General features: G+C 37.3%; 1 protein-coding gene across 2 annotated transcripts in view; it reads right to left on the bottom strand.

Annotated features, from left to right (window-relative positions):
* FAR1 (fatty acyl CoA reductase 1) overlaps positions 1-16,241 on the bottom strand; it is a 25,905-nt gene extending 9,664 nt beyond the window's left edge. Inside the window, exons 1-8 of one of the 2 annotated variants that reach the window (XM_009583188.1) lie at positions 16,051-16,241; positions 12,074-12,249; positions 9,205-9,384; positions 6,154-6,331; positions 5,022-5,066; positions 4,787-4,905; positions 4,235-4,302; positions 2,498-2,669 (exon numbers count right to left, since the gene is read on the bottom strand). In XM_009583188.1, the coding sequence (XP_009581483.1) occupies positions 2,498-2,669; positions 4,235-4,302; positions 4,787-4,905; positions 5,022-5,066; positions 6,154-6,331; positions 9,205-9,384; positions 12,074-12,249; positions 16,051-16,239 (1,127 nt within the window). In that variant the 5' untranslated portion in view covers positions 16,240-16,241. Of the gene's footprint in view, positions 1-2,007; positions 2,180-2,497; positions 2,670-4,234; positions 4,303-4,786; positions 4,906-5,021; positions 5,067-6,153; positions 6,332-9,204; positions 9,385-12,073; positions 12,250-16,050 lie in introns of both variants that reach the window. The other variant, XM_009583189.1, reaches the window with a different exon arrangement.
* Positions 16,242-27,074: the final 10,833 nt, after the last annotated feature.

Genomic DNA, 27,074 nt, shown 5'->3' with positions numbered 1-27,074 from the left:
CCCTACACTGTATGCAATAGAGACCTCAGAAGCGTATTCAGACTCAGCACAGAGAGGGCAGGCTGTTGACCATGTGAAGTCAAGTTAGCATATTTGAATTTTCTTGTGCTGATTTTACTACATTTTTACTATACTGCTCAAGTTTTTCTGCTAAATTGTGGTCGAAAAGGTAACATTTTAGATTAAGCCAGCCTTTCTTCACTCAGAACAGCATTATATTGAGTTTAAAAATCTCCAATAATGTTTCCGAGGCCTTAGAAGTTTCCTAGTACATGCTACCTGGTAATTAAAACCATTCTGTCAACTGGACAGAATGACCACAGCAACAGTAGTACATCCCTATACCGTGACTGTCTCCAGCCCATCAGTTAAAGCAGCTTTCAAAGTACTTTGAGCCAGAAGACTAGAAAAAAGTAGAAGAGTAATAATAGAAGAAATTTGAGACAGATATTTAAGCAACACATGAAGCCCATTAGGATTTAACACTGCATGTCTTGCCTGCATCTATGTATTTATTCGCCTCTACTGCTCCTATTGCAGGCTCCCATTTTTTAAATGCTTAAAAAAAACAGAAGAGCACTATATAATGAAAGCTATATTCCTGAGGGTGGGCTGGCTATCAAACTTAAAAGCTTTTCTTTCAAGTGCATTTGAGTAACCTTAGCAACTGAACAATAGCTTGTTTTAGTTGAATCTTTCCTCTAAACTGGAGATCTTTTACATGATAGGAAACTCACCCATCCACTCTTATATTAAACTAATTAGGAATACTCATACCAGTAATACTTCACAGGCTCGAAAATACATATTTAATGTCACCAATTGTACTAGTACTGATTAAAGTTCCAAATTCCATCTTTGGCTGTCAAGTAAGAATTCCAGGAAAAGGAAAAACCAAGATTCAACATTCCCAGTGTTGTAATATAAAACTGTTAAGAGCATTCTAAACTTGATTATTCACAGCCTTGTTTTACTCCCACTGGTCAAATACTTAAAAGACTAGACACCTTTTAATGACTGACAAGATTCTGGCTGTACTACTTCCTAACCATTTGAAAGACAGTAGGTTGGCATATATAGTATAACTATTTTTAGTGAGTGATGAAGTCTTCGCATCTGTCAGGGAATTTCAATCAATTTTTATTAAGAATAACTTAAAATTGCAAGAGAACCTAAAAGATAGGAACTTGTACATTCAGTATCTTCTTTTGATCTGAAGAGCTTGCATCTTTTCCATGTGGGAAGATCACTATACAGGCACAGCCCCCTGCCACTACTGTTGCTGTGAGTATTACACTATTGAGTAGGCTTGGAACAACAGAACCCAAGGCAGTTTAGAAGTTTTCTCCAACAAACCAGCGTGAAGTCTGTTACATAGCTTTTCCCTCCTTGTAAGACAGACCTAGACTACAGGGCAATGAATGAATACTCACTTGTGTTAATACACTGTCACCACAGTGGAGATTATTTTATAGAATCTGAACACAAATACTTTTGAAAACATAACATATGCAATGAGTTAAGATCATATGGCTTGGCAAGTCTGAAACAAATTGAAGTGACATCTTATATTCCTTCTGCATAATTTAGTTTAGCCTATTTAGCAGAGCTATGCCATTTTCACCACTTAAGAAGTTAGCCAGATAGTAGTGTAAATATTATAAACTGAATGGAATGTTGAGATGATACAAACCAACATACCAGATCAAGTTGTATCATCTACAGGAATAACACGCAATTATTAACTCCGTCTCCCGTTCCATTTTCAGTTTATAACAGCAACAACAATCTTAATGCAAGCCACTTCCTAGAGTTTAATGACTGACTAGGATTCTGATCTGAGACATATCTTGGACAATGTTGTTGAGCCAGTCGTTAATCTCTTAGAAAAGCCGCCACTGGATTGTTATTGCTTATAGTTAGTAAATCTAGATAGTGCCCATGCCATGTCTTCTTCACAAGTCTCCACCACCTTACCAGCAAAATATTTAGCCCTGTCCTTCTTACCATGGTTTATGACCTGTCAATCTGAGCAAAAGATCGTGCAAAAATGCAGGCACTGTATGGCTGACTGCAGTCCGATATTGACACAAGAGGGGGTTGGATTGTAAGCTAAAGTCAGGGTGCCTTACTGCACCTTCTAACGGATTTATCTTGAAATTCAAATTAATGTGGTATCCTGTAGGAAAAAATAAGGATCAACATATTTTGAATATTTATTATTCAAGAACAAACATCACTTGCTAGATCTTGTAATTCTGTTTACCTTGACTACTCAAACCCCCAAACTATCCAACAAAAACATCCTCATTTTTGCTAGAAAGTTCAAAGTCACTTTGAATTCAAGGACCTGTTCTCAGGAAAAAAAGGCTGGGTTTTAGTCACAAAGCATTCAGGGGAAGAAAAAAATTTAAAAAAATAATCAATGTACATCATAGTGTAAGCATAGCTTACATATAGTCAGAGGAACAGACAAGACAGAGCTAGTCACCATTACCTTGGGCTTCTTCCAGTAATCCTGAGGTAGATATCATACAGGAATGCTGGGGCCTTATGGCTTACAGCAATCCAGTAATGATATAAAAGGTGATTGGAAGTTAGATTTACATTGGGCCGTCTGAAGGCCTGTTCGAGAGGATTCCTCTTGAAAGTAGAAATTACATGGTATTCTGAGAAAGAAAAGTTGCGTAACAGCTTTGATAATAACCATGTAAAATTTAATGGTTTTCAAAGTACATTACAGTGTACAATATTTACTTCAGTATGTTATTTAAATAGCCACCCTAACTCTTCTACAATCCACAGAAACTAAAACAAAGTCGTAAGCTTTTAACCTAAAATACTGTTAAACCGGTTCTTATTATAATCAAGAGGTCTTTTATGCCTTTATCTTCAGTATCATATTTTATTGTAGCTTCTCTCTTTCTGTTCCTCTTCCCTACCTTAGAAACTGTTGATCTCAAAAATTCACAGCAATTTCAGTTTTTATAGCATGTAAAGCTATTTAAATAGTCATCTATATTCCATGAAGAAGGCTATTCTAATCTCTTGTGTGAAGAATAATTTAAAAAACAGACTGAGGACTTTGCAAGCATCTGAAGTGCATTTCAAATGACATTTTTAAACAACTTATCCATATTTGAGCGTTAAGAAAAAAGCAATTAGGATGGGACTCCATGAGAAACTCCTGCTGACACCTGAAAATTCTGTACGTGACAGATATGCAGGATCAGTGTCTTAAAAAGTTAGTTGAAATTCACCTCATCTTTGTAATCATCTCTTGTAACTTTATTCTGTTGTTATAGACAGTGTTTAAATACCCCGATTCAAATTGGGATAAATGAAGTCAGGATTTTCCAAGTTTGGCTGAAGCAGTAAGGTTTATAAATACAGACGCATATAAAATGGGCAAAAGCAAGTAAAAAGCATGAAGAAAGTAGTCAAGAGAAATAAAATAGATTTAAGTATTTAAGTTAACTAAAAGAAAAAAAAATACTCTGAGCTTAAGAACTCTGTTTCTAAAAAAATGAAAGCTAACAAACAGCTTTAGCATGCCAGTCAGCTTGTATTGCTATAACAAAAACTATTACAAAGCTTTTGGCATGTGGGTTACACTCTAGTCAGGATATTTAAGAGCTGAAAATAGGTGGCCATACTTTCTTAAAGATTACTTTTCCCTGTACATGAATAGTAGAAGTCTCATGTAGCTATCTGAAGATTAAAAAAGCCACCTCAAATCAACAACTAACTTAAGCCAAACACAACAAAGAGCTACACAAGTGCAAAACTATTACCATACCTCTCAATTATGCAGATGTACAAAACATCTAATTGTGGGCTGTTTATCCATATGTATTTAGTAAAGTTGGCATTAAACCCAACATCACTACGGCTCCTCTGAGCAATGTTTTTCTCTGCACACTACCCACACTCTGAAGATTAGGTCATGGCAGCATCAAAAGAGAAAAATCAGTTCTCCCATAGTTTAAGTTATAATGGAATTAAAAAAAAAAAAAATCAAGAACAAAATGAAACTGTGATAACGCTATAAGGGGAGAGAATTAACGTGGAAGATAATGAAAAAGCACAATACACTGCAAAGTTGAGAGGTATGGCTATTATACTAGTTTCAACAATAAAAATGCAGTATGACGTACTGATTATAGCCTGTGCTTTTATTATTTGACCTTATTTTTCTATTAAAGCTTATAAGAAAAAAAGAAACATGGCATACCAAGTTCACCCCAGTGGAAAGGATTGGTGCCACCTGTTGTACAGTTATATACCATGACATTTCTTGGTCTAGGGGGAAAAAGACAAAAGAGCAAGTTAGAAGACAAACCACCTTTTAAGAACACAGACAAAAGACATACCCAAAGTTATCCTTTCCCTTAACAGCATCATTTACACAAAGCAGAAAGCGTCAGTCCTATGTTAGATTTTTCACTCCCTATATCATCTTCCAGTATTTTTCTACTTCTTTCACTATCATATTTCTTTTCTTTCAGAGAAGGCATCACCTACATTACTGTAGATTGTATTGATTACAACAAGGCCCAGGAAAGAATTTTCAGGCATAACTTATACAACAGTATCAGTAGGTGATGTCTTCCTCTTTGGCATAAGGAAGTTACATTTTCAGGGACTAACGCTGTTAGAACCTTAGATTCCTTTGTTCTGGGGGGAATGGCAGGACACTGATTAGAAGTTCGATAGAAGACTGATTTTTTAAAATACACAATATCATTTCAAAATACTTAGTACTCTCTATTGTCACCTGTTATACCTATTAATTCCAGAATACCAGGCTGCAGCCAGTGTCATATTGACAACAACATCTACTGGAACAAGATCTGCTACTGCACTGTTGGAAGCTCTCATTGTTCGAAGAATTCCTTTTCCTGCCTTAAAGAACAAAACAACAACAAAAAAAAAAGAGACAGAAGACCCACCAGTAAAACATATGAAGCTTTGTTGCCTTCCAAAAGGAGGAAAAAAATTTAAGTATATTCATTACTTACAGCAATGAAGAGACCACTAGGTCCGTTGAAGTTATCAATCCATCCCTATTATGAACAGGGGGGAGGGAAAGGATTTGGTTAGAATATATTGAAGTCAGCAGTTTCAAGTGAAAATCTGAGAAGTTTCTACAAGTATAAGGGGTGGAGGGAAAAGAGAATAGAATAAAGAGGAGAAAGATAGTCATTTCTATGTCTCTAAATGAAGTTCTTCCATAGCAAAGTCTGGTGATGTAACAAGTTGCTATGACTCAGACAAGAGATCTACCCATAGATTCACTGGTCCTTCAGAGTGAGATGCTAGCTTGTTTATTTCTCAGTGAATAAACTGCAGGGCATTGTCTGTATAAATGTTTATGTTGAAAGTATTCAAGTTTACAAGTATTTTTAGACTAGCTTCTAGCAACTCAGAAAACAAATAAGCAGTTTTGCTATTGATTATTAGTTTTTTCATTTTTCAAACAGAAGACATTCTTGTTCATCTTTAATGACAGTATTTAGACACTATATACTTACTGGTTTGACATGTACATTTTACATACTCAAAAAGGTATGCAAAGTCAATTATATGTATTTTAAGGGCTTGAGAGATATTCAGTCCTGAACTGGAGAAGCTATTCCAACACCAATCTCCCATATAGGAGAAAGCATATAGCATATATGCTATATATCAATATAGCATACAGTACATAGAACTTATGCCATCCCCTGCAAAGCTTACAGGGGATGACTAAAAGAAGCAGAGCCAAAACATCTTTACATCCCACGGTCCCCAGTTTTCCTAGTCATCCTTTGCAGCTACTGACATACCAAAGCATCTTGAAGAGGGAAAAACAGATGAAGATACACAGAAATCATGAAGTAAAAAGCTGACCGTTTATTTAACGTGTGAAATAGTATATCCCATTGTGATAGAATTGTATTGTTCTATGATTAGAAGTAATTTGCCCCTAAATTTCCCACATAAGAATACTGTATTTGGCAGCTTTCGTATCAGAGTTGTTATCCAGCAGCAACCAAGACACAACTTCATAGTCTAAAAGATCTTCCTCTACAAAGGTCACTAGATAAACAGGCTGTCAGTATGTACTACAGTTAACAGGCAAGATGGTCAGGTGAAAACTCAATGACTTACAGGAAAAGGCTCCTTCCAGCTAGCACCAACAATAGACGGCCTTATAATGGCTGCATTTAATTTTGCACTTTCTTGCTGTACTACATATTCGGCTAAGGCTTTTGTATATGTGTAAGTATTAGGACTGCTGCCTATCAGTTTAGGAGTAATATCTTTCACTAGGCCATCATCCATCCACCTAAAGAAACAAAATAAGAGGCAAGTGTAAATTACTGTGTGCTGCTTCATCAGGGATGGGGCGGGGGGAGGGCTGGGGCAAAAACAATATGTAAAAAGGATAACCAGATTAAATAAAAAAATACTTCAGAAAGTAAAATTAAAATCCAATCTCTTATTTAAAACACCACCCAAGGCAAAAAAAAAAAAACACTGAACAAAACAACACACTAAAACCACCAAAGCATTAGCATTCCCCTACAAAATGCATAAGCACAGAGGAACAAGAAATTCTGTGAAGAAATTTAGGCAATAATTAAAAACTCAGTTCTGTATTTCATGTTTCTGCAACAATCCCAGTATCTAACACTAAACTAGTACACTTTAAATCTCAGCTTGATTTTCAGAATTTAATACCAACTCCCACTGAAGTTAGCATGTCACATACTTCTTTCTACTTTAAACAGCTGGAAGTTTAAAACATTTCCATAAGCATTTGAATATCAAACAATAAATGTCTACTGACAGCTTATACTGCGTTTAACTTTAAAACCACATAGTCTCCTAAAATACCATTCATCAAAATATAGGAGTTCAGGTTTTTTGCTTATTTAAACTGAAGGCCAATCCCAGAGGCCAGAAAAATCAAGTTTAATAGAGTCTGTCTATTACTCATTTTGATTATATGCTACTATTTAAATTAAGGTGGCAACTGCATATGTAGAACCCTTCTGAAAAGGGAATCTTAAGGAAGAAGGTTATATTTGAGATCCTACAGCAGCAGCGTAGTTAGGCTGATTTAAGGACATTACTACCAACTTACAGAAGACTGTTTATACTGACTTCATGCTCATTTTGTTTCAAATTAAACCATAAAACCTAAACTCCTGAAAGTAAATGCCAGTAACAAAAAAAAAAAATCTTTCACCAGAACATGTGCCCAGTTCCAAAACTGTTTTGAAACTATTTCATATGGTATACTGTAGAAAGTAAGTATATTTATGAACTTGGTTAAATACCAAATCTTTTTTTTTCTTTTGTTGTTAAAGTTACCATGAATTTTTTTTCTCTTTCAAAGAAAAAGGGATACAGACTGAAACGAAAACAAGTTTCTCAGTAAAAGAGAGGAGGCCTGTATGTTCAGCATCCACTGAGAGAAGCATACTGCTATTTACTTTTTTTGCCCAAGTAATTAATTTATTACATACCAACTACAGAGCAAGTAGTACATTGCTTTATAATAATCTTAATTCTATCAACTAAGTTCTCAAACATGAAGCGCAGACACAGCAAGCTAGTCTTTGGGACACAGGCACACTGCTCCTCAGTTAGCATTAAGTGATCTAGAAAGTGATGCCATTGGAAAGGAGTCCCAGCTGTATTACAAGCATCACCTCCACCTTTGTGGTGTTAAGCAATCCCACCCCTCTGAAGTAAGCTGGTTCACCATGTTTCTTTTTCTCCTTAATTTAGTTAAGTCTTGCAATTTCATCTTGCTTCCCAATTCATTCAGCAGTTTGTATTTAAAATTGTAATAACCTTCAGCATACAAGCACAACAGATATGTGCCTTTTGAACTATTGCTACTTTGGTGTTCTCCACTTCAAAACAGGACTTGGATTTTATTTGCCTCAGCCACCTAACATTTTAGCCACATAAATGGAATTTAGCCAACATTGTTATTGTTTTTCACCAATGTTCTGTTACATCAAAGCTGACATGCATCAGACTGCCTTCATGATATGAACTGGGCTGGGAAGAGGGGTAGAAAAGCCCAGAAACAGATTTGTGTCCCTTTCTATGTGTTTCAGTCAGCTGTTGGCTAGAGAGATCACTCTTGTCTAAGTTTACAAAAGCTTTCCCTCATTGCCGTGAGTTCTAAAATACAGACAGCTGTCCAAGTCTCAACCAAGCAGTTTAAGTTATATTTATCCTGCTTGTGAAAAGATAGACAAAGATATGACTATTTCAGAATATCTCATTTGAAAGTGTATTTAAAGTCAACATTATAAAAACAGGTTGGCTCAATGTGCATTCTAGGTAGTAGCTCATTTGTTTTTAATGTTAGTGTTCTTCCATCTACAGTAACAAAAAGTAAAATATCTTCTTTAACTTAATTATTTATTTTTAGTTTCATACTTCTCTTACAAAGGGTGATATTTTCTATGACAGGGAAGAAGGAAGAGACCAATTTAGAGATGAGATTATTATTTATTACATTACACTTGACTTATCCCATTTTGCCACCTATTTCAGGTAGGGTTTGACAGCTACTGAATAAGACCTCAGGACAGCTAATATACATAGAAAATAAAATATAGAGTGAGTAATTTTTTCCCCCCAGTAATGCCCAATTCAAGACTAAAAAGCTACAGAAACAGATTTTTCATGTTTGCGCTCTGAATTCCTAACGGAGCTACTTCTACAGTCGTGTTTCTGAGCAGTTAAGTAATATTATTTCAGTATCTCAGACTGATTTTGCTATGGTGTTTAGGTGGATGTAGTGGAGGCTGCTGTTAAAGGGGACTGTCTTGTTTTTACCCCTTTCCTTCACAATGCCAGTGCCAGCATACTTGTAACAGCACAGCTTTTTTGTTTTTAATAGCTCCTGATTCAGCTCATCACACAGCTGAAAAACTGCCACTCTCAGCATATGTGAGGCATCACGAATAGATAGGAGCATCCCCCTTCTTCAGTACTACTCCACACCTAGCTCAGCTGAAAGTGACTATAAAACCTTAGCCCACCACCTTTACAGATAAGGGAAGCGTCAGCCATGCTGTCAGACTTACAGGACAGCATAAGCTAATTTCTTCATCTTTCAGATTCCTAACTATTTTTTGGTACTTCATTACTAGGAAGCAAGAGGTTACAGATTACTGAAGTAACACCTACTCAAGAAAATCAATCAGTTTCCCAGGATCAACAGAAGGTGGATAAACTATTTCCTCAATATGTTTTCGATCACAATATGCAAAGGCAGTTGAAACATGCATGAACACTTCCAGATTCTTCATTTGCTGTGCCAAGAAGAGGAGCTGTTGTGTGGCAATCACATTTAACCGAACAGCATCTCTGTTGATTAAACAGAAACTTGATTAACAGAAAGCAAGATAAAAACAAGCAAAAAGAAATAACTAGTCAATTCACTCCTAAATGTCGCAGTGATAGGCACATAAAGTATTCCTAAACACCCCACCCTCCTCAAAAAAGCATCATAGACAGTGTCCTAACTTTCTGCTTAGAACAATACACTGCAGTCTTAATCTAGAACATCTCTCAATGTTCAGGATAATTTTCCTAAGTTTTACCCTGTTCTTATTGTCATCCTCATGCTCTATTACTAGAGTAGGAAAGTCAGCACACCTTTGATCTCCTTAAGCTAAATCCCAATCCTACATTTTTAATAAAATGTGAAGGAAATGATGCAACACAACACCTAGCTGCCACATGAGATGCATGTCAGTTTTAACAGCATCTCTGAACTTCCTAGTTCAAGTTGGGTTAGGTCTACAACTTGGAAGGCTCAGAGGGCTAGTAAGTTGGAGACCAGCACCTTCTTGTAGAATAGCACAAGGCTCAATAGCACAACAGGATTACAGGAAGGAAGGGGGGTGGGGGGGAAAGGAAAACCACCAAGAACCACACTTTCATCCTCTAACTTCACTGCTTCTCATTAAAAGAGAGTCCTAGAGGACACTGTAGGAGAGTAGGTATATCTCTACAATTCCCACCAGAACTCAGCTTACAGACCCACTACTATGATTTTATACAATTCAGGTATTCTCTCCAGCCTACAAAACTTACTAAGGGCGCTAGTTTTCTTGTACACAGTGCAGTAATCAATTAAGTTTCAACAATACAGCTGAACAAAGCTTTATCAAAGTCTTTGCAATAAAGTGTTACATTAATAAAAAAAATATTGGTCCCCCCTGAATAAGCACTAAGTTTAAGACTGCTTTATCACACATTATTACTGAAGCATTGCGGGGACAGGAGAGGGGGGACCACTGTCCCAAAGCAATTAACATCAATGGGAAGTGTTACTTCTCAATATTTTTTTTTTAATAAAGTATTATTAGTATTTTACAAAGTATTATCAGTCTTCACTGCCTCTTTCAAGAAGCCAAAGGAAAGAGTTCATAATCAGAGCTGTATCCACTGATACAGAAGTGTATAGCAAATACAAATTAGGAAGAGTTCCAAAATAAGCCCAAGTATTTTACTTTCCTGACCTTATTCCTACTACTGGCCCCAAGCCAAGTATTTTGAACTTTACATTAGTTATTCATGTTAAATATCTGATGAAGGCTGCTCTAGGTGGCCTTCAGATTTGTAAGGTTCCTCTAACTATTCCAGCACATCTGTTACGAAAGAGTTGGGCCCAGAGGACCTAAGAAATGCTCGCATTTTCTATTTTGCTAAACAACATACTGGGCCTGCCGAGAAAGCAGAAGCTGCCAGAGGCTTTTTGCACCAAGACCCCATTCCACCAGTCTTTCAAATTGTTTTAAAGTCTCTCTGGGCTTTTGTCAGCTTGGCAATTCTTCAGCATTTCAAGACTATGAAACAGTGATAAACATGGGCTACCTCATGATGTTTCAGCATACAGTATAGCATTCTTAGAGAGGTAGTGCCAACCTTTGTAACAACTCAAAGAAAATCCGAGTTGAGAAGTGTTTTATCTCAAAGTTGCTTCACTCTCCCTCACCCCATAAAAATTGGAGCTATTCTTCACAAAGTCATTTACCCAAAATGAATATTTATTCAAGTGTTTCAACACTAAATCAAGTCATTGTTTTTGCCAAAAGGCAAATACAATCTTCTCTTGCTTCTGGTACTCCTTTCTCTAGTATTTCCTTAATAGATTTTCTGTACAACATGGAAGTTTTCACCTTTCTCCCTGTGCATCTACTTCTCCCTACTCCCTCCAATGCAAACCTCTACTCTTCTTAAAGAAAGACTTTCTGAAGAAAGCTGAGCAGTATTTAATCTCCTGTTTGTTCATCAGGTAGAGAGCAAGTGCTAGAACTTTCCCCCCACACAGTTTTGCCAAAAAGTTATCCTCTGAAAACTTGCATTCCCCTTCTAACAAGGAAGGCTAAAGGAATAGTTTGTGTTCCCTTTTACACACTAGGAAAAAAAAGCTCTAACATTACTAGGGAGCAGAGTACATACAGCTACAGCTTATTCATATCCTTTCTATCCATCCCAGAGATCAGAGCAACACATGATGTTAGGAAGACTCAGAATAGCAACATGTTCCCTAGTCTCTTCAACAGCTTTCCTTCAAAAAGACTTCGAAAATCAGGCACAGGGATTTAGTTAAAGAAAAACCCACACCCAAAACAAACAAAAAAATTCAGACACACAAAACCTGAGGGGCCTATAACAAAAGTATGAAAATAATTTATTTCGTTTCTAAGCACTAATAATGGATTTGGGTTTTTGCCTAAAGCTTTAAAAAGATATGAACTTTTCCATGTTGAATAGTGTAATTCTAACCTCTGGCAAACCAGGTTTAAATAATATGCCTCCATCTTGCTAAGAAGAGCAAGTAAAAACCCAGCAGCTTAAGATAAGTTTGGGGGAAAGACTGTTACCTTAAGGGGCTTCATGAAATTCACCAAGCACACAAACATCAGAGTACATGAAGTAGCCTGACAGGCTGAATATTTGCAAGATTGTGCAGACACCTGATTTACCTCCTCCCTTGGAGTACCATTGGTTTACCAGACCAGAGTATACAGAATTTTAGACTTACCTTAGTGTTTCATTGAATCTGACTGTAGCAGCACAATGAAATACAATATTAATGCAGTTTATAAGTTCTTCCTTGATTGGTCCACTAATGTCCAGATCAGGCTGTACAAGTTCACTTGTAACTACTATTATTTTTGCTCTGAAGTCTGGCTGCTCGTCTCTCAACCTGTCAAAGAGCTGTCAAAAAAAACAGGACTAAAAATTCAAACTAATAGCCAGTGAAGATAAGAGAGAGATGTTTAATTTAAGTGAAGAAAACACTTACATTTTCCGCCTATGCAGAGTTATACTGATGATCTTGAGAAGTAAGTTAGAAAAGTGTTAGGAATATTACAACAACACGTTACTGACTTCCCCTGAACATACCCAGCGATGAAGTTGTGCACACTGAAAGCAGTATTGCATGTGTTGTATAGAGGGTAGTAAGACTTAAGTTTGCACTTAATTTTTTTTTAATACTCATCCCTATCCTTAAAATCAGATCTCTATAAATATCAGAAGAAAGAAATGGTATCCATTAGACACCAGGACCCAAAGAAATTTTAAGTAGCGGTCTAAATACTGTAATCTCTTTTCTTTCAACAGAAGGAAAGGGAGAAGTCTGCCAACCTCCCAAGCTTAATAATAACTATTCAAATTCTTGTAGACTTGCACGAGTCATGCTGGTTTTTAGGTTTAGAAAGCTTTCATCAAGCTTTAAAAATTTCCAGTGATTCAAGAAATGCTATCCTAGACTTATGCCAGTTTTGGGGAACTTCCAGATTTAAAAAGTTGTTTCTCTGGCTAGTTAAAAGAAAAAGGCAGGGTTAAAGACTGTGTATCATGTTAGAACATCTGATAAAGTCTTATCAAATTGGTGTTCAACTATGAAAAAATCTCACCCATATTATATTCCATCATATATTCTCCTCATAATTAACCAGGTTCTAAGCATGTGGCTTAACGCACACAGATAAAAATTCTTGCCTCATCTTATTTACACCCATTAGCATGCAAGTTTTCCTGAACAAAATAGTACTGTGGCAATAAAACACTTTAAAGTTTCACCAGAGCAGACCCCTCTTTTTAATTGTACAGGAGCCAATATCTTAGCAACTGCTTCAACACAAGTCGATTAAGATGTATTAAAATCACAGCAAACTGGATGTTTTTCCCCTTCCAAACATCCAGTTAAAGTGACTACAAATAGCTAAGAGACATTTCCTTACAGAATGAAGGGAACTCAATTCATTTCAACTATAACTTAAGTCACCTAGAAGTACAGTTTCATGACTCTTAAGGCAATATAAGTTTGTACTGCTACCAAACAGATTGGTCCCTCTCCTAACTTCTTCATTTCCATGTTGCTTCTCCTGCACTGGCAATAGCAAGTAGCCCAATAGCTGTGTGAGCATACAAGCTTACTGGTCCAGCCGAAAATAATAGGCATTTTTGTAGATTTTTTTTTCAGCTCAACTGTGAGCTAATGCAGCTCACTGTGTGGCCACCTAAAGTAGCAGTGGTAATGCTATAGTGAGAATATGGGACATCTCCAGTGATAGAGGTCTTGAATTGATTTCCCAAACACGAAGGTTCCCCTTAAAGGACAAAGCTGCCAAGACAGCATTTAAAGCCTCTGCAATTCTTAGTTCACGGGGTACAGCAAACAGTGCTTACCTAAGGGCAGGGAAGCCTTTTATCATTTTGCAAATAAGCTTGCTATGTTTTTAGTTGGAATGATGGTACCTGCCTCTAGGGAACTGAAGCAACACCTTTTAACCATATTAATGTGTTATGTATTATAATAGAAAAGCAGTCCCATGGATAAGCACTTAAACAAAGAACCAGTTTGGTACTTTTAGTTTGTATGTTTTATCCGTTCTGCCCCTTTTCACATGCATAGCCATACATTATTCTGACATAACTCGTATTAGCACTGACACCAGTACAAAGAGAAGAAGAACACCTAGAGTACATGCAATACATATGGCAAATTAACAGAGGAATTGGATATCTGAAGTCCAAAGGAAGTAGAAACCTCAACATTTTTTGGCTATTCGCAGCTCAATTTATTTTAATTATCACATTCATCCATTTAAATTTTAAACTGTTCAAGAAACGGAATGTCCAAGAATCTTCAGAACACTTAACGAGCCCATCCAAATTGTAAAAAATTACTGGCAGAGCCCTTAACAAGTGGACAACTTAAGACAACATATCCTATTAAAAATTTTCATACTCTTTTGGAGGAATCTTGATTACATTAATGCCAGTTAAACAACACACTTTCAATCTAATTTGTCTCACCATGTGATGAGGACAACAAATATCTGGCCCTATATACATCTCTGCATAGATGTGCAACACCATCCCTTCATGTTCTCACTCTAGGGACTAAGATGTAGGACTACCTCAAGCAGTAGTCCTGCTTACCAGGACCTCTGTTGTAAACCTGTTCCAGCAATAAGTACTCAACAAGACTCATAAAACACATCAGATTATACCAAGTCCAGCTGAGATAACAGACTATAAGCAGAAGATTTGGACTCAAAGTTAAAAGCCTTTTACAACACATGAGTTTCCCAAAAGCTATACTGAGGCTTAAGTCTTACTGAAGTTTAAGTCAGCACACACTACTGCTACTCTCCCCCCTGCCCGAATATTCCCCACTTTTTATTTGGGTAATAGTGTATACAAAAAGGGGATTGAGAAACTTTTCCTTTCTCATCTCAGAGCTTAGTCTGGATATCTTTTCCTTGTTTCAGGGAGTGAAACTGAGGGTTTTATGTAGAAAGAATTTGCAACTTGATTTTAAGACAGAACCCCACTGTTACTCATTCTGCTGCATTCTATGACATCGCACAGGACTGCAAGCAAATGCTTTTGAGCAATGAGCTAGAGTTTTGACGTGGTTACAGAAAATAATTTATTAGGGACACAGCCATCCTCATGTCTGCTGTAACCTTTACTAGTCAGAGTCGCAGAAATTCATTGCTCTACTTTAAACAACTTACCCCTCCTAGCCTAAATTCATTCATACTTCTTATTGATTCCCTTTAAACACCTTCTAAGCACACATTTCGTAGAGACTACATTGCATCTCAACATATTTCCTAAGCCTGAAAAATTAAATTGCCAACTCCCATGTCCCATAAGAGATAGGACCTGGAGAGAAATGAATAAACCCTGCTTTAGCAAAGTTCATGCTAGAAATCTCTCCCCTTCCTGTTCATCCTTCTCATCGTAAACGGGATACTCTGTATTAGAGAGATGGGCAACACTGATGAATGGTTCTGCATGTAGCAAGAATGCCCAGCCTAGCTCACCAGAATATTAAGGTAATGAGTCTTTTCAGAAGGAAAGTATCCCACCCAGCATGCACAACAGAACTTTTAGATAACCACTTTGGTACTTTCACAGCACAGAATTTCAGTGCCTTTCCTTTGTTATCACAGGTTTATAGTAATCTCTATGACCAACAGAAATCCATAGTAGAATCTATTAAGACAAACATTTCTGTTCTGTTTACAAACATAAGCTATTTAAACAACTGTTAGAACACATTCTTGCTTACTGGTAGATCCAAAGGCACATTCAAGGAAAAGGAAGTACTAAGCCTCATCTTACAGAAAAGAAAATAAGGCACAAGGATAAAGAGATCTAAAGAAGGGACTCAATCCCATCTTACAACTCCCAGTCCACCCTGCTTCTTGCACTTGATCATACATTCTCTTAACAAGTTTTAACTCAGGTGTTTTACTTCTCAATTCTACATTACAGCTGAACATCCTCCTCCTGAATTAAATTCAGGATAATTTTCCATTACTGGCTTTGCTAGAGACTAACAGCTTGAAAATCAGCCATAGAAGCACTACCAGATCTTGGATTTTATATTTCTGTTAGAACAACAATATTTTGCTTTAGACAAACCAAAGTTGTTCTCAAAATGAAAAGGGAATGTTATAAAGAAGGACAAAAACGTGAGCATATGACACATACCTTACAGCTGGTAATTTCTTCTACTCGTGCTTCAGGTGTCTGCCCTGCTTTGTGTCTTACCAATACATACACTGCTTTCACTTTAGGACAAGATCTGAGCAGCTTTTCCAGAAGCACTTTTCCCAAGAAACCTGTAGCTCCTGTCAGGAGGATGTTCTTTCCTTCATAGTATTCAGGGATGGAAACCATTATGACCTTAACAAAAGTTAAAGACAAAAGTATATTAAAGAACTTCCAGGAGTTCGGATTTGCAGAAGATATAAATAAACAGCATAGATGCAAACATTCAACCTCATACCTGACAGAAATGTTTAACAGTAATTTTTTTTTTTTTTTTAACTTACAACCAGTACTTAAAGATGTCTTTTTTCACCACATTCCAGAAGAGTCCCACAGGGTCACTATAGTTATTCCAGATCTTCTTGTAAACTGCCCCTGTTAACAGTCTCTTAAGGAATTAGACACGCACTCAGTCTAGGAAAATAGCTCAACTTTAGTCTATTTTTACCTCTATGCGCATGGTCCTTTACCACTCTAAGTGGCTGTTCCTGTGCATGGTCCTTTACCACTCTAAGTGGCTGTTCCATGTAAATTAAAGGTCGTACCATTAAAATATAATCACAAGTAGATACTTCAAATATGTTGACAGAAGACAGGGAGCCAGCCATCTGCCAATTGCTGGCCCTGGTATTTTGCCTATGTCAGCAAAGTCCCCTGTCAGTGTTAGGCTGAGCCTTCCCACACACATGGCTAGGCCAGAGAAAAGGTATAGTTAGTTTCTTGGTATGAGAAGAAACTGCTGGTTCTACATTGATTACAAAAAAATCATACAGTTTCACAGATCATACAGGCTTCCAACCTTTTCATCAGTTCAGTATTCCGCCCCCCCAAATAAGTGATTAGAATTCTCACACAAACTGAAGATATAAGTTAGCCACAAATATGCCTCCTAATGAAACGAGGGGCAAGGGATTGTTACTCAAATCCAGCACAAAGCTCAAAGATATTGTATGTTTTGCTTCAGTTAGGAAGTTAACTATGAGAATTATTCTTTCTTTCCCCTCCCTTAATCAACCACTTGGAGATTATGTCTAATTCTAGATACTGGAAACTGAAAGACTTTCTAAGGACAAATATACTGCTATTTTTTACACTAATGTGATCTTTGGACCATGACCTTTGTGACTTTTAGAACTCAACCCATGCCTCAGGCTAACTTCAAGCCATTCTGTTAAGTCCAATATACCAACATCTTTACCGTAATCCTTAAACAGCTTACTTTTACTGTAGAAGACTGTAGCATATAGATACACTTCCACCATGTTGTACCAATCTTTCTAATCAGACTTATAAAAATAACAAGCTGATATAGTGAAAGTCTAGTTGTAGTCTCCTATAGCAGATCCACACAGAATCCATTACAACCAAAACACTACCAGAAGGGACAGATTCCATAAAACCATGGTACTAAATAAACCCAACAAAAATGAATCTCTAAACACAGTCAGAGAGTGTTCTTAAGCTAGTAAGAATTACTACACTGAATACCTAAACAGGATGAGAGCCTTTCTTCACCTACCACCCAAGAATAAAGGAATACAAAATATACTTAGTTCTTTTGAAACAGCAGGCTACTGCAAGCAGGAACTTATCAGGGAATACACATGAGATGTTGAATGTTAGGAGTGAAAAAGTACAGGCTTAATTTGTACTTTTTGCCTGAAAAGTAAGTAAATATTTTTGGAACACTTGTCTACATCTCAGATAGCTGTCATATTAAAGCAATTGTGCTGTGCTTTTCATGTGTTCATATCGCAACAAAGCCTCTGAACAAGCTCTAAATGATTACTTGCCAGAAATGAGTTACCACCTGCACAAGCCCCAGTTTCAGCAGTCTGGGTACAAAGTCTTATGTTTTGTTGTCCAACACTCCAAATCTTATTTTGACTCCCTTCTTTGACAAGGTCAGCTCCTGCATTTATTAGTGAAGCATCTAAAAAACTGATGGTGGGATACAGCAGCAAGTTTAGAACAGAACAACTATTTCCATTGGCCACAGTACATCATTCCAAGTTGTTTCTTTGAAGGTTGATGAGACAGAGAGGTGGATGGAGGGAAAAACCTATTTACATTAAACCACTCTTGCCACATACTTAAGAGTCTTTAATGCAAATTTCAAAGCACACCTCCTGCAATAAAGCATGGAGAGCAAGATACAGCATGCTCATGAGTCATTTTTTCCTGTTCAATGTAAGATACGGGCCTGTTGTCTTCACTGTGGCTCTTGAATAGTAGAGAACATTAATTGTGACTTCAAGTATGTCCTTATGTTCTCCCCATAACTTCCATTTTCCTGGTCTCTGCATACACCATTCAACTCTATTTCCTCCTAAAAATCTGCATGCTTGCTCCCACATATAGGATAAGACTTCTGTTCCCTCAAATAGGGAAGAGAAGACTCACGCAACTATTACCATACCAATTTTGTCACCAAGATTCAGTCTTGTTCTGGTTCCTACATAATCTTGTTACTAATTTACCTGCCTAGCCATAATTCATATCTTTTACCCCCTTAAGACACTATGACAGTATGTTAATACCATCAGTTCACTTGCCCTTCCGCAACGGAAGGCTTAATACTACTTCTGACATAATGCTGTATCCTCAGTCTGCAAACCTGTTCACATGGGCAGAGACAGTCCTTGGCTACGTAAACACAGGAATCTTGCTACAACATCCAGGACATGGGCTACAGTCCAACATCTGTTTCTAAAAGCTAAAACAATGAAAAAAGTTATGCTACCAGTAAAAACATCTGTGTTGCTATGGTACAGCTTTTTAGCTAACTAAAAAATCTGACAATATTTAGGGTCATATGATGTAAAGAAAACTAGAAGCCAGGATAGATAAGAAAGTTTCCTGCCTCAGTTATTTCTGACCATACTCCTTTGAGTAAGAGGTTGGTATCAGATCAAAAGTAATTATATTATTCTCCTGAAACTCTTACAGAATACCAGACCTACAGAACATCCAGATCCAAAGCTATGATTAAGTATAATGATGACATGGGTTCACTTAAAAAACCACGAATATACATCAATACTACATTCACACTTGAGAGGCAGCAACACCTCTATGTTTGCAGGGTTTGGGTTTTTTTTTTTTTTTAAAAAGGATTGACAGAATTGTTTCCTTTGAGAAACTCTCAACACCCATTTCCCTTTACCCCACTGTCCAACAACTAGCCTCTGGTAGACTTTATTCATAGCAATTTTCCACACTAAGTTTGTCTTCTACTTCGATTCCTCTAGAAGATTCCAGCTAGAAAACAGAATTGGTGACCTTTTCAGACGTCTACATTGCTGCTAAAGTTACAGCAATAAATACTGGGACTGTGAGGGAACTGCCTAGAAGCACCAAATTTCAATTAAGGGTAAAAACCATGTATGGAATCTAGGTGTGAACGAAGAAAGCCTGAAATAAGCAGCCTATGTTTTGCCCTACTAGAAAGAAAGGTTATCTCAACCATAGGAAAGGGAAAGAACGTTCCCATTCTCCACCTACCTTTCCCTGCCTTCTTTGAGAATGCACCTCCACATGCCAGTTAGCATAGCATTGCTGGCAACTCCTAACTTCACGCTCAGAAGGGACTTATTTCACAGGTATAATATTACCTTTGTTACCTTTAGAAGTTATTTATGGCAGCAAATTACTGAAGAACTACATCATAATTGTGTTTATTAAAAAAAAAAGGTTAAGAAATAGATGTAGCTCCCAGTGGAAATTTAGTTTGACCTCTAACGCATGACAGGCTGGAGTAGGTCCAGAAGAGGTACCTACCTTGCAAGACAACACAGCAAAATAAAATTTAGCATTTTAAGATTAATATTTAAGTGTCAGCAATTGTTCTATCTAGTTTTAGAGTGCAACTTCTTGCCTGTTTGCAATAGCTGAATTGTACCTATTAACCAGCAATACGTATTTTCACCAGTTGTCCAATGACTTGTTAACAGCTACCTCTTCAAACATGCAGACAGGTAACTTCTATCAAATGCAAAATTGTCTAATGCACACTCTGGAATATCTGAATCCCTGCATCATAGCTACTTTTTTGGAGCTAATAAGTAATAACAGTCGAGAAAAAAGAAATCTGACAGTTGAAAGGATTAATAACAGTTCTGTAAAGGATTTTTGCTGTAGAACAGGGATGATCAAAATTACTAGATGATTTGTAGGGATAAGCAGCCTTTGGTAGAGGAAGCTTCTGTTGCTGCTACAGAGAAACTGATGCTAGGATATTTCTGAATTCACAGGTTCAGGACTAAACCAACGGTGACACTTTGAAGACACCGCTTATTTGAAGGGTGCTGTCCTTTGATAAATCAAGAGCTCCTAAGCACTTCAGTAAAACCCCACACTTCAGGATCCTAGCCAACATTCCCCATCTTGTAAAAAAATTCTAGTGTCCAAGGCTGAGCAAGTGCTATTATGGAGCAAACAACAGCGGCTCTGTTTGCCTTCAGAGCTACTGCAGCAATATTTAACTCATTGCTTCAAACAGAGGTCTCTATGACTCTCAAAACAAGGACAATTCTGTTTTTAACAGGAAGAAGATCAATTCTCAGATTTGTCTAGACACAGATCCAGATGCTTAAAGATTTACTTTCCAAGTGCCAGGAAAGCCTACTGCAGTTCCACTGAATGTTTAAATGCTAAATCCAGCAACTAGAGCACGCATGTATGTCCTTGTTAGAGATTAAAAGGTCTGTTTTCTAGTTTTATCACTGACAAACATTAGGTCAACAACATGCTCCCTCCAAATTCATATTGAGATTATAACTCACAGGAAATAGAAAACATATTTCCCAACCTCTCAAGCATCAGCAACAAGCCACAGAGTTCTGCAAAAATACAGCCTGACAAACTAATTTCCCCCCTTTCCCTCCGACAGCTTGAACCTAGTACTAGCAGCAGTACAACAGAAAAGAGGTCTAAAAGTAAGGTGGAAGAAACAGTTTGTTTATGTATATTCAGGAGATGAAGTCCATCCTAGATATCAAATCTGAATGCACCAAATATTTTTTAAACACATGCATGCATCCACACCAGACAAAAATCATTACAGAAGTCCCTCATATAAAGCTTCAATTGCCCCATTGGAAGGACACTATAGCAAGCAAAAAAAAAAAAGCCTAAGAACTGGGGAGATTGGAGAGATTCAGGCAACAAAGGAAGTAATATTTAACTCATCTAAACAAGGTTACTGCCAGAAAGACAAGCCTGGGTCATGTCATATCATGATATCACGTCTCATTTCATTTGGTGCTTTGTTTCCACAAAAGTAAATCAATAAATACTATCAGCAGAATGTCCACATTTTCAGCAACCACAAGGGTCAATGATCTGCCCTATTTGGACAATACCTATCCAGCGTATCACCAAAGGATGATAGTTTGTCTTCACGGTCCAAGGCTATATCCACTGAGAAACCTTATCTGTGAAAGATACTGTTTTAGAAGATGAGTAGAGACTGAAGTGATGGAACAGAGTATTTCCTGTTGTAAGCTGCTTTTAGTGTAAGTTAACCTTAAAGCATACCTATTCCAAACTCCACAATCACGTGGAAGATTTGGGATTCTTCCCACAGTTAGCAGAATGACAAGCTTATCCATGTTTTAGACTTCATCAACATTCTTATCTACTCTCTGCAAGGTCATTTTCTCTACTAGCTCTAAGCCACAGTCTCTTGCAGGATAAACCTGCCAAGAAAATTTAATACATCTCCATGAGCTGGAAAACACATTGCCAGGTTTGGAAGCTAATTAGAACAACTAAGTTTTGAAGAACTATCAAAATGGGTTCACTAATTCAATATTAGCTAGACAGTCTTTGCCTCATGCCTCGTAGTATGCTAGATGGTAAGTGTCTCACTGCACATTTTCCAGACAAGTAACTGGAGTGGATTCAGGGTAATACTAAGTTCTCTCATGTATACCAAACATACCTTTATTGATGATCTCTACAAACAAGTGAAACACAACAAAACTAAATCAATCTGAGAGATTATACTTAAGTCATAACAATTGCAGTATAAATGCCACCAGAAGACCCAAAGCTGTATGTAGAATATGGCAAGCCTGTGGCTGATACTCGGTATATTAGAGAAATCCTGAAAAACAACAATAGACATTTCAAACTATTTATATTCTTCAATCTCAAAGGTGTTCAAAGAGACTAACCTCCTACCAGTGAAGAGATTTGTCTATTTTAAATCATTTCTTTATTGAAACACAATACCAGTTAGAGTAACTAATTAGTTAGGTCAAAGTTTACATAAATAAGTGTATAGCCTTATGTCCACAAATAAAGTAGACTTGCTTTAAAAAAAACCAACACAATTCTTCTCCTTTACTATTCCTTTATAATTAGGTTATAATTTGATGGTTTTTTTCTGAATTGTTTACTGTTTGAGCTTAGTCTTCAAAGTGCATGTTGAAGGAAAAAAAATCTCTTTTGGTATAATTAACCTTATTTCTCCAAGTTGCACAGAAGGTATAGACCAGTCCAGAAATTAAGCTATCACAGTAAAGCGCATACCACATAAGAACATTTACTATACTCCATCTCCAGTTCACGAGGAAACATGTTTTAACATTTGTATCCAGAGAGCTTTCAAACAAGTTTTAGGAAAACAACAGGCAGGCAGATTCAAGATCGCTGAACAGGATCATAATTCCAGATCATTTTTTCAAAGTTAATTAGAAATCTGCATTAGAAATCTCACTTGTGCTTTTGGTTACAAAAGGATTACAAGATAAAGCCACACTGTTTATCAAGATAGTTGCATAAATCATGGCTTTTGAATTAACCTTGAAAGAACAAAACCTGTCTGAAGAACCTACCTACAACATAATGAACAGAGTAACACTCACAGTTGACTACTACATAAACTGCTGAAGCTACAAGATCACTCAATTCTTATTCATTGCATTAAGAAAATTAGCCAGAGACATCAATTTAGCCTTCATATGATATGTTGATATCCAGTCCAGGTTATTACTACGAAAAGCCTTAGCAGCAGCAAGATTATTGCTCCAGTTGTTACTGCGATACTGTCATTTTGTTATTAGGGGATGTGGGGGGAGGTTTATGGTTCATCGAAGGATTTTGAAAAGCCAAAAACCAAGCAGAAGGAAGGGGGCAGGAGGGGAAAAAAACGACACTCAAGTGGCTCATCAGTTTTTCTACTTTCACAGGTAAGAGACAAATCTAGGTAATTAAAACTGAGATTCATATTGATCTGTCAGGACAAAGGCAATTACCCAAAAACTGTATCTGCAATCACATTCTGTTCAAAACATCAGAAGGACAAGGTAAGCCTTCTGAGCTAGTCTTTTACTAGAATTGCCTTGGCATGTATTATTAGATTTATTAACAAAGCATTGACAACCAGAATACTTAATCAAGAACAAAAAACCCAACTCTTATTCCTCCCTTGTTTTAAATTGTACATATTATTACAGAGTTAGAAGGCTTGAGTCACATCTTACAGCAGATATTACACAATGAATTTGAAATCCTAGGAATCAACACTTCCAGACTCCTTCCATATTTTCCCCATACCTTTTAAAATTAAAAAAAAAAAAATCCAAAATGATCAACCTTGCTGATCCTCTTGGGTACTCTCAACTGAAGAGTTTCGGGCAGTTCAAGAAAGATTTACAGGGGAAAAAAAACCCAACATAATCCATTATTTGACAGATACATGTGAATGTTTAGTACTAATTCACTAACTCTACTTCTGTAAGAAAATCCTCAAACACCCTTGACCATGTTTCACCAAATCCCGACTTCTAGCACCTTTGTAGTAAAGAACACCCATGATAAGCATACTCACAGCTGATGAGCTGATTGCTGAACAGCTGTAAAAAGAGTTAAGATTTTAGAAAACTCTTAAAACTACAGTCAAGTCCTCCAAAACCGTAACTAAGAACTTAATTCCTTAATGTTCAGGTGAGCCATTTCAAAATTCTTCATGCAAAACCACAGTCAAACAATATAACATCTTAACATGGTGCAATTCAATGGCTTTCCAATGCAAATCAATAAAGAGATCTCCTCTCCCATTATGTTCCTGCAGAATTTCCCAATAATTCTTCTGAAACCTAAAATAACTCATTTATCTGACAACTGCCCTATCAAGTTGTATTTGAAGCCTAATCACCTTCTTTAAAAAAAAAAACCAACACAAGTTTACCTTTCTTTTTTTCCAATACATGTAGAACAAAACCCTGTCAAAAAATTAAAAGCCCATTTTCACAACTTTCTTGTCTTTAAAAATAGCTTAAACACATAGTTAAAGCAAGTTCTACTAATAGATTGCCTACCTGTCGTACAAACAGGACAAATAAAGTGAACGCCAATTAAACAGGATACATGAAGCCTCTCTTCCTTCTCAGAAGAGCAGAGGTATTTACTCCACTCCTGTAGCTAATACTGATCATGTAGATGCTAAAGGCTCCAATCTTAAGTCCTGTTTACACTAATGGATGTGTTATTTGGATCTATCAGTTATGCCTATTGCACAAGAAGCCCTACAAATTTACAAACATCAAGCTGAACAATGACATGGAAAAGTTGGCATGATGTAATGAATATATAGCTACCAACACCAAATGGCAGCTTAGCAAGATCTGCTAAGCATAGTCTTTCTAACCACACCCAAAGGAAGAAAGTAACAGGGTACATCCATGGAGTCATACATTCTTTGAGGAAGTCTGGAAAAAGCTTAAAAAAGGCAAAGAAGAACAGTTTTATAAAAAGGGCCTCACTATAAACCCTGGGTTGGAGACACTCACGAAGAAAAAGCAAATAGGAATACCTAGTCTATTCAGAGAGACAGTATGTGTTAGGACTGTTTGCAACTCCCAAACTTTAGAAGTGTTGAGATTAAAGAAAGCATAGCTGGAGGACCATATTACTGCAAGGCTCAGAATTAGCAACTGGGAGAAACACTATGGATGTACATGAAGGTACTAACAATGCCCAGCCATTAAAGGATTACATGAGGTAAGTACAGACAATGTACCAAACTAACCAAGAACAAGTTTTGATGATATTGGTTCCTTTTCAGAAGTTTTTGTTTGTTTGCTTTAAGTTACTCAGCAGTTCTGCTTCCTGCAGACAAGTAACAAGCATACTGTACTGAACATAGACCCTCCTCAAACACTTAATATTTTGTGACAAAAAACCCAAACATGCACACGGAAGACAATTTCTGGCTGGAGAAGCTAACCAAACCCGAAATCACTGCAGTGATACAGCTGTGTCTTCAACACCACCTAGTATGTTTTCTAGCACTCACTTAAACTTTCCAAATTGCTGTATAACCATTTTAGTTTGTTATACATCCCTTCCAAGCACTGGAAGCACAGTGCTTGTGAGGAACTGTGAGTTCCTACAAGAGCTAGAACCCAGAAACAGGAAGATGACAAAGACCCTTTGCTTTATGATAGCCAGGAGGAGATTCAGTTTGGCCTCTCAGGAGCTTAGAGGTTCTATGGATGGACTGATTCTCCGTTTGCAGGAGAAATGTTAGTACAGGTATTTCAAGACATCTATTACTCCAGCTTTCAAAGATGCCCCTCAATCAGAATCATGGCATACTGTCAGGAGTTGCACTATAAAACTGACACTTAGTGATGCTCTCTGCTCACATCTGGCTAGTTGATATCCTGTACATTTTCAAAGTCTGAGGAACACTGAATACCAAATGAAGAAAAATCCTTTGCTATTATAAAAATTACAGTTTTGCTTCAATGCTAACTTTTTATTGACAAGTATCAGCTGCTCAGGATGATTAAGATGTCAACAGGTTGGGGTTTTTTTATTTATCATGTCTAAAACATACCTCTACATTAGACAATCACACTTAATGGAAAACAACTGCCCCACTGTTCTTTTACTGTTCAAATTATTGTCTCTAGTAAAGCTTCATTAGACCTGCAATCCAGCATAAGGTAAATAAATAAAGACTAAGTACTTGCAGTATAAAGTTACAGATCTAGATTTGCGTATTACTTTATCATTCTGCAGCAGCTAGGAGAAAAAAAAAAAACAACAACCCTGCAAAGTCAGTCTTTCATATCCAGTTGTGGGAGGTTTTGGGTGGCAAAAGGGCTGATTTTTAAACCATCTATATTTGAGGGGAGGGTACAAAAACGGTAGAAATGCTGAAGAGTAGAGATCCTAGAAATATATACCTAATACATAATGTCCAAATTGCTGAAATAATGGTAATAATGAAATAATGGAAGCACAGACATCATACACAAATTGGGGAAGTTGTGGGTCAAGAAATTCTAGCCTGCTACAGTACAGATGGATTTCACAGACAGTAAAACTCCTACATGCTCCACTTCTGGTTTAATTATTACTGAAACAGTTATTAAAATATCAAAAACTTTCAGTTGCTAAAGCTGTGAAGTAGGTTAAATGAAATTAAAGGTTTCTATTTCCATGGGATTCAAGCTGGTTTCAATTACAAGTCTGCTACCAATCAGTATATCTCTGCAATTAGCCACACTTTAAAGTTCACTCAAGAAAGTCTTTCTGTACCTACGCAGCTCCTGCTCCACAAGGACTCCAAGCTTCTACCCAGACTCAGGGGCTGCTGCACACACTAAGAGCTATCACAGCTCTCAATCTACTAGATGCATGGACCCACTGAACGGGGACTCCTGTTTGAAGAAGCGGACCATGCCAGTTCTCTTCCCCATACATTCTTCTAAGCGGGAGAGAAACTTGTGGCTTTTTCCCGTAAGACTATTCTTGGCCCCAGCCGCAACTACGCGGGCTCTGAGAAAAGAGAACTATTGTGGTAGTACGGCCGGAGCTGGGGGAAGCCAGAGCTGCTTCGCAGGAAAAGCCGGCGCGCGGCTGCTCGCAAGAGGCCCAGCCAGCGACGGGAGGGCAGAGCAGACGGACAGGCGAGCGGGCGAGGAACAGAGAGCGCGGGGAGATGG

The sequence above is a fragment of the Fulmarus glacialis genome, unplaced genomic scaffold, assembly GCF_000690835.1.
Source record: "Fulmarus glacialis isolate BGI_N327 unplaced genomic scaffold, ASM69083v1 scaffold8298, whole genome shotgun sequence".
Taxonomy (NCBI): domain Eukaryota; kingdom Metazoa; phylum Chordata; class Aves; order Procellariiformes; family Procellariidae; genus Fulmarus; species Fulmarus glacialis.
This window is presented reverse-complemented; position numbering and strand designations above follow the sequence as displayed.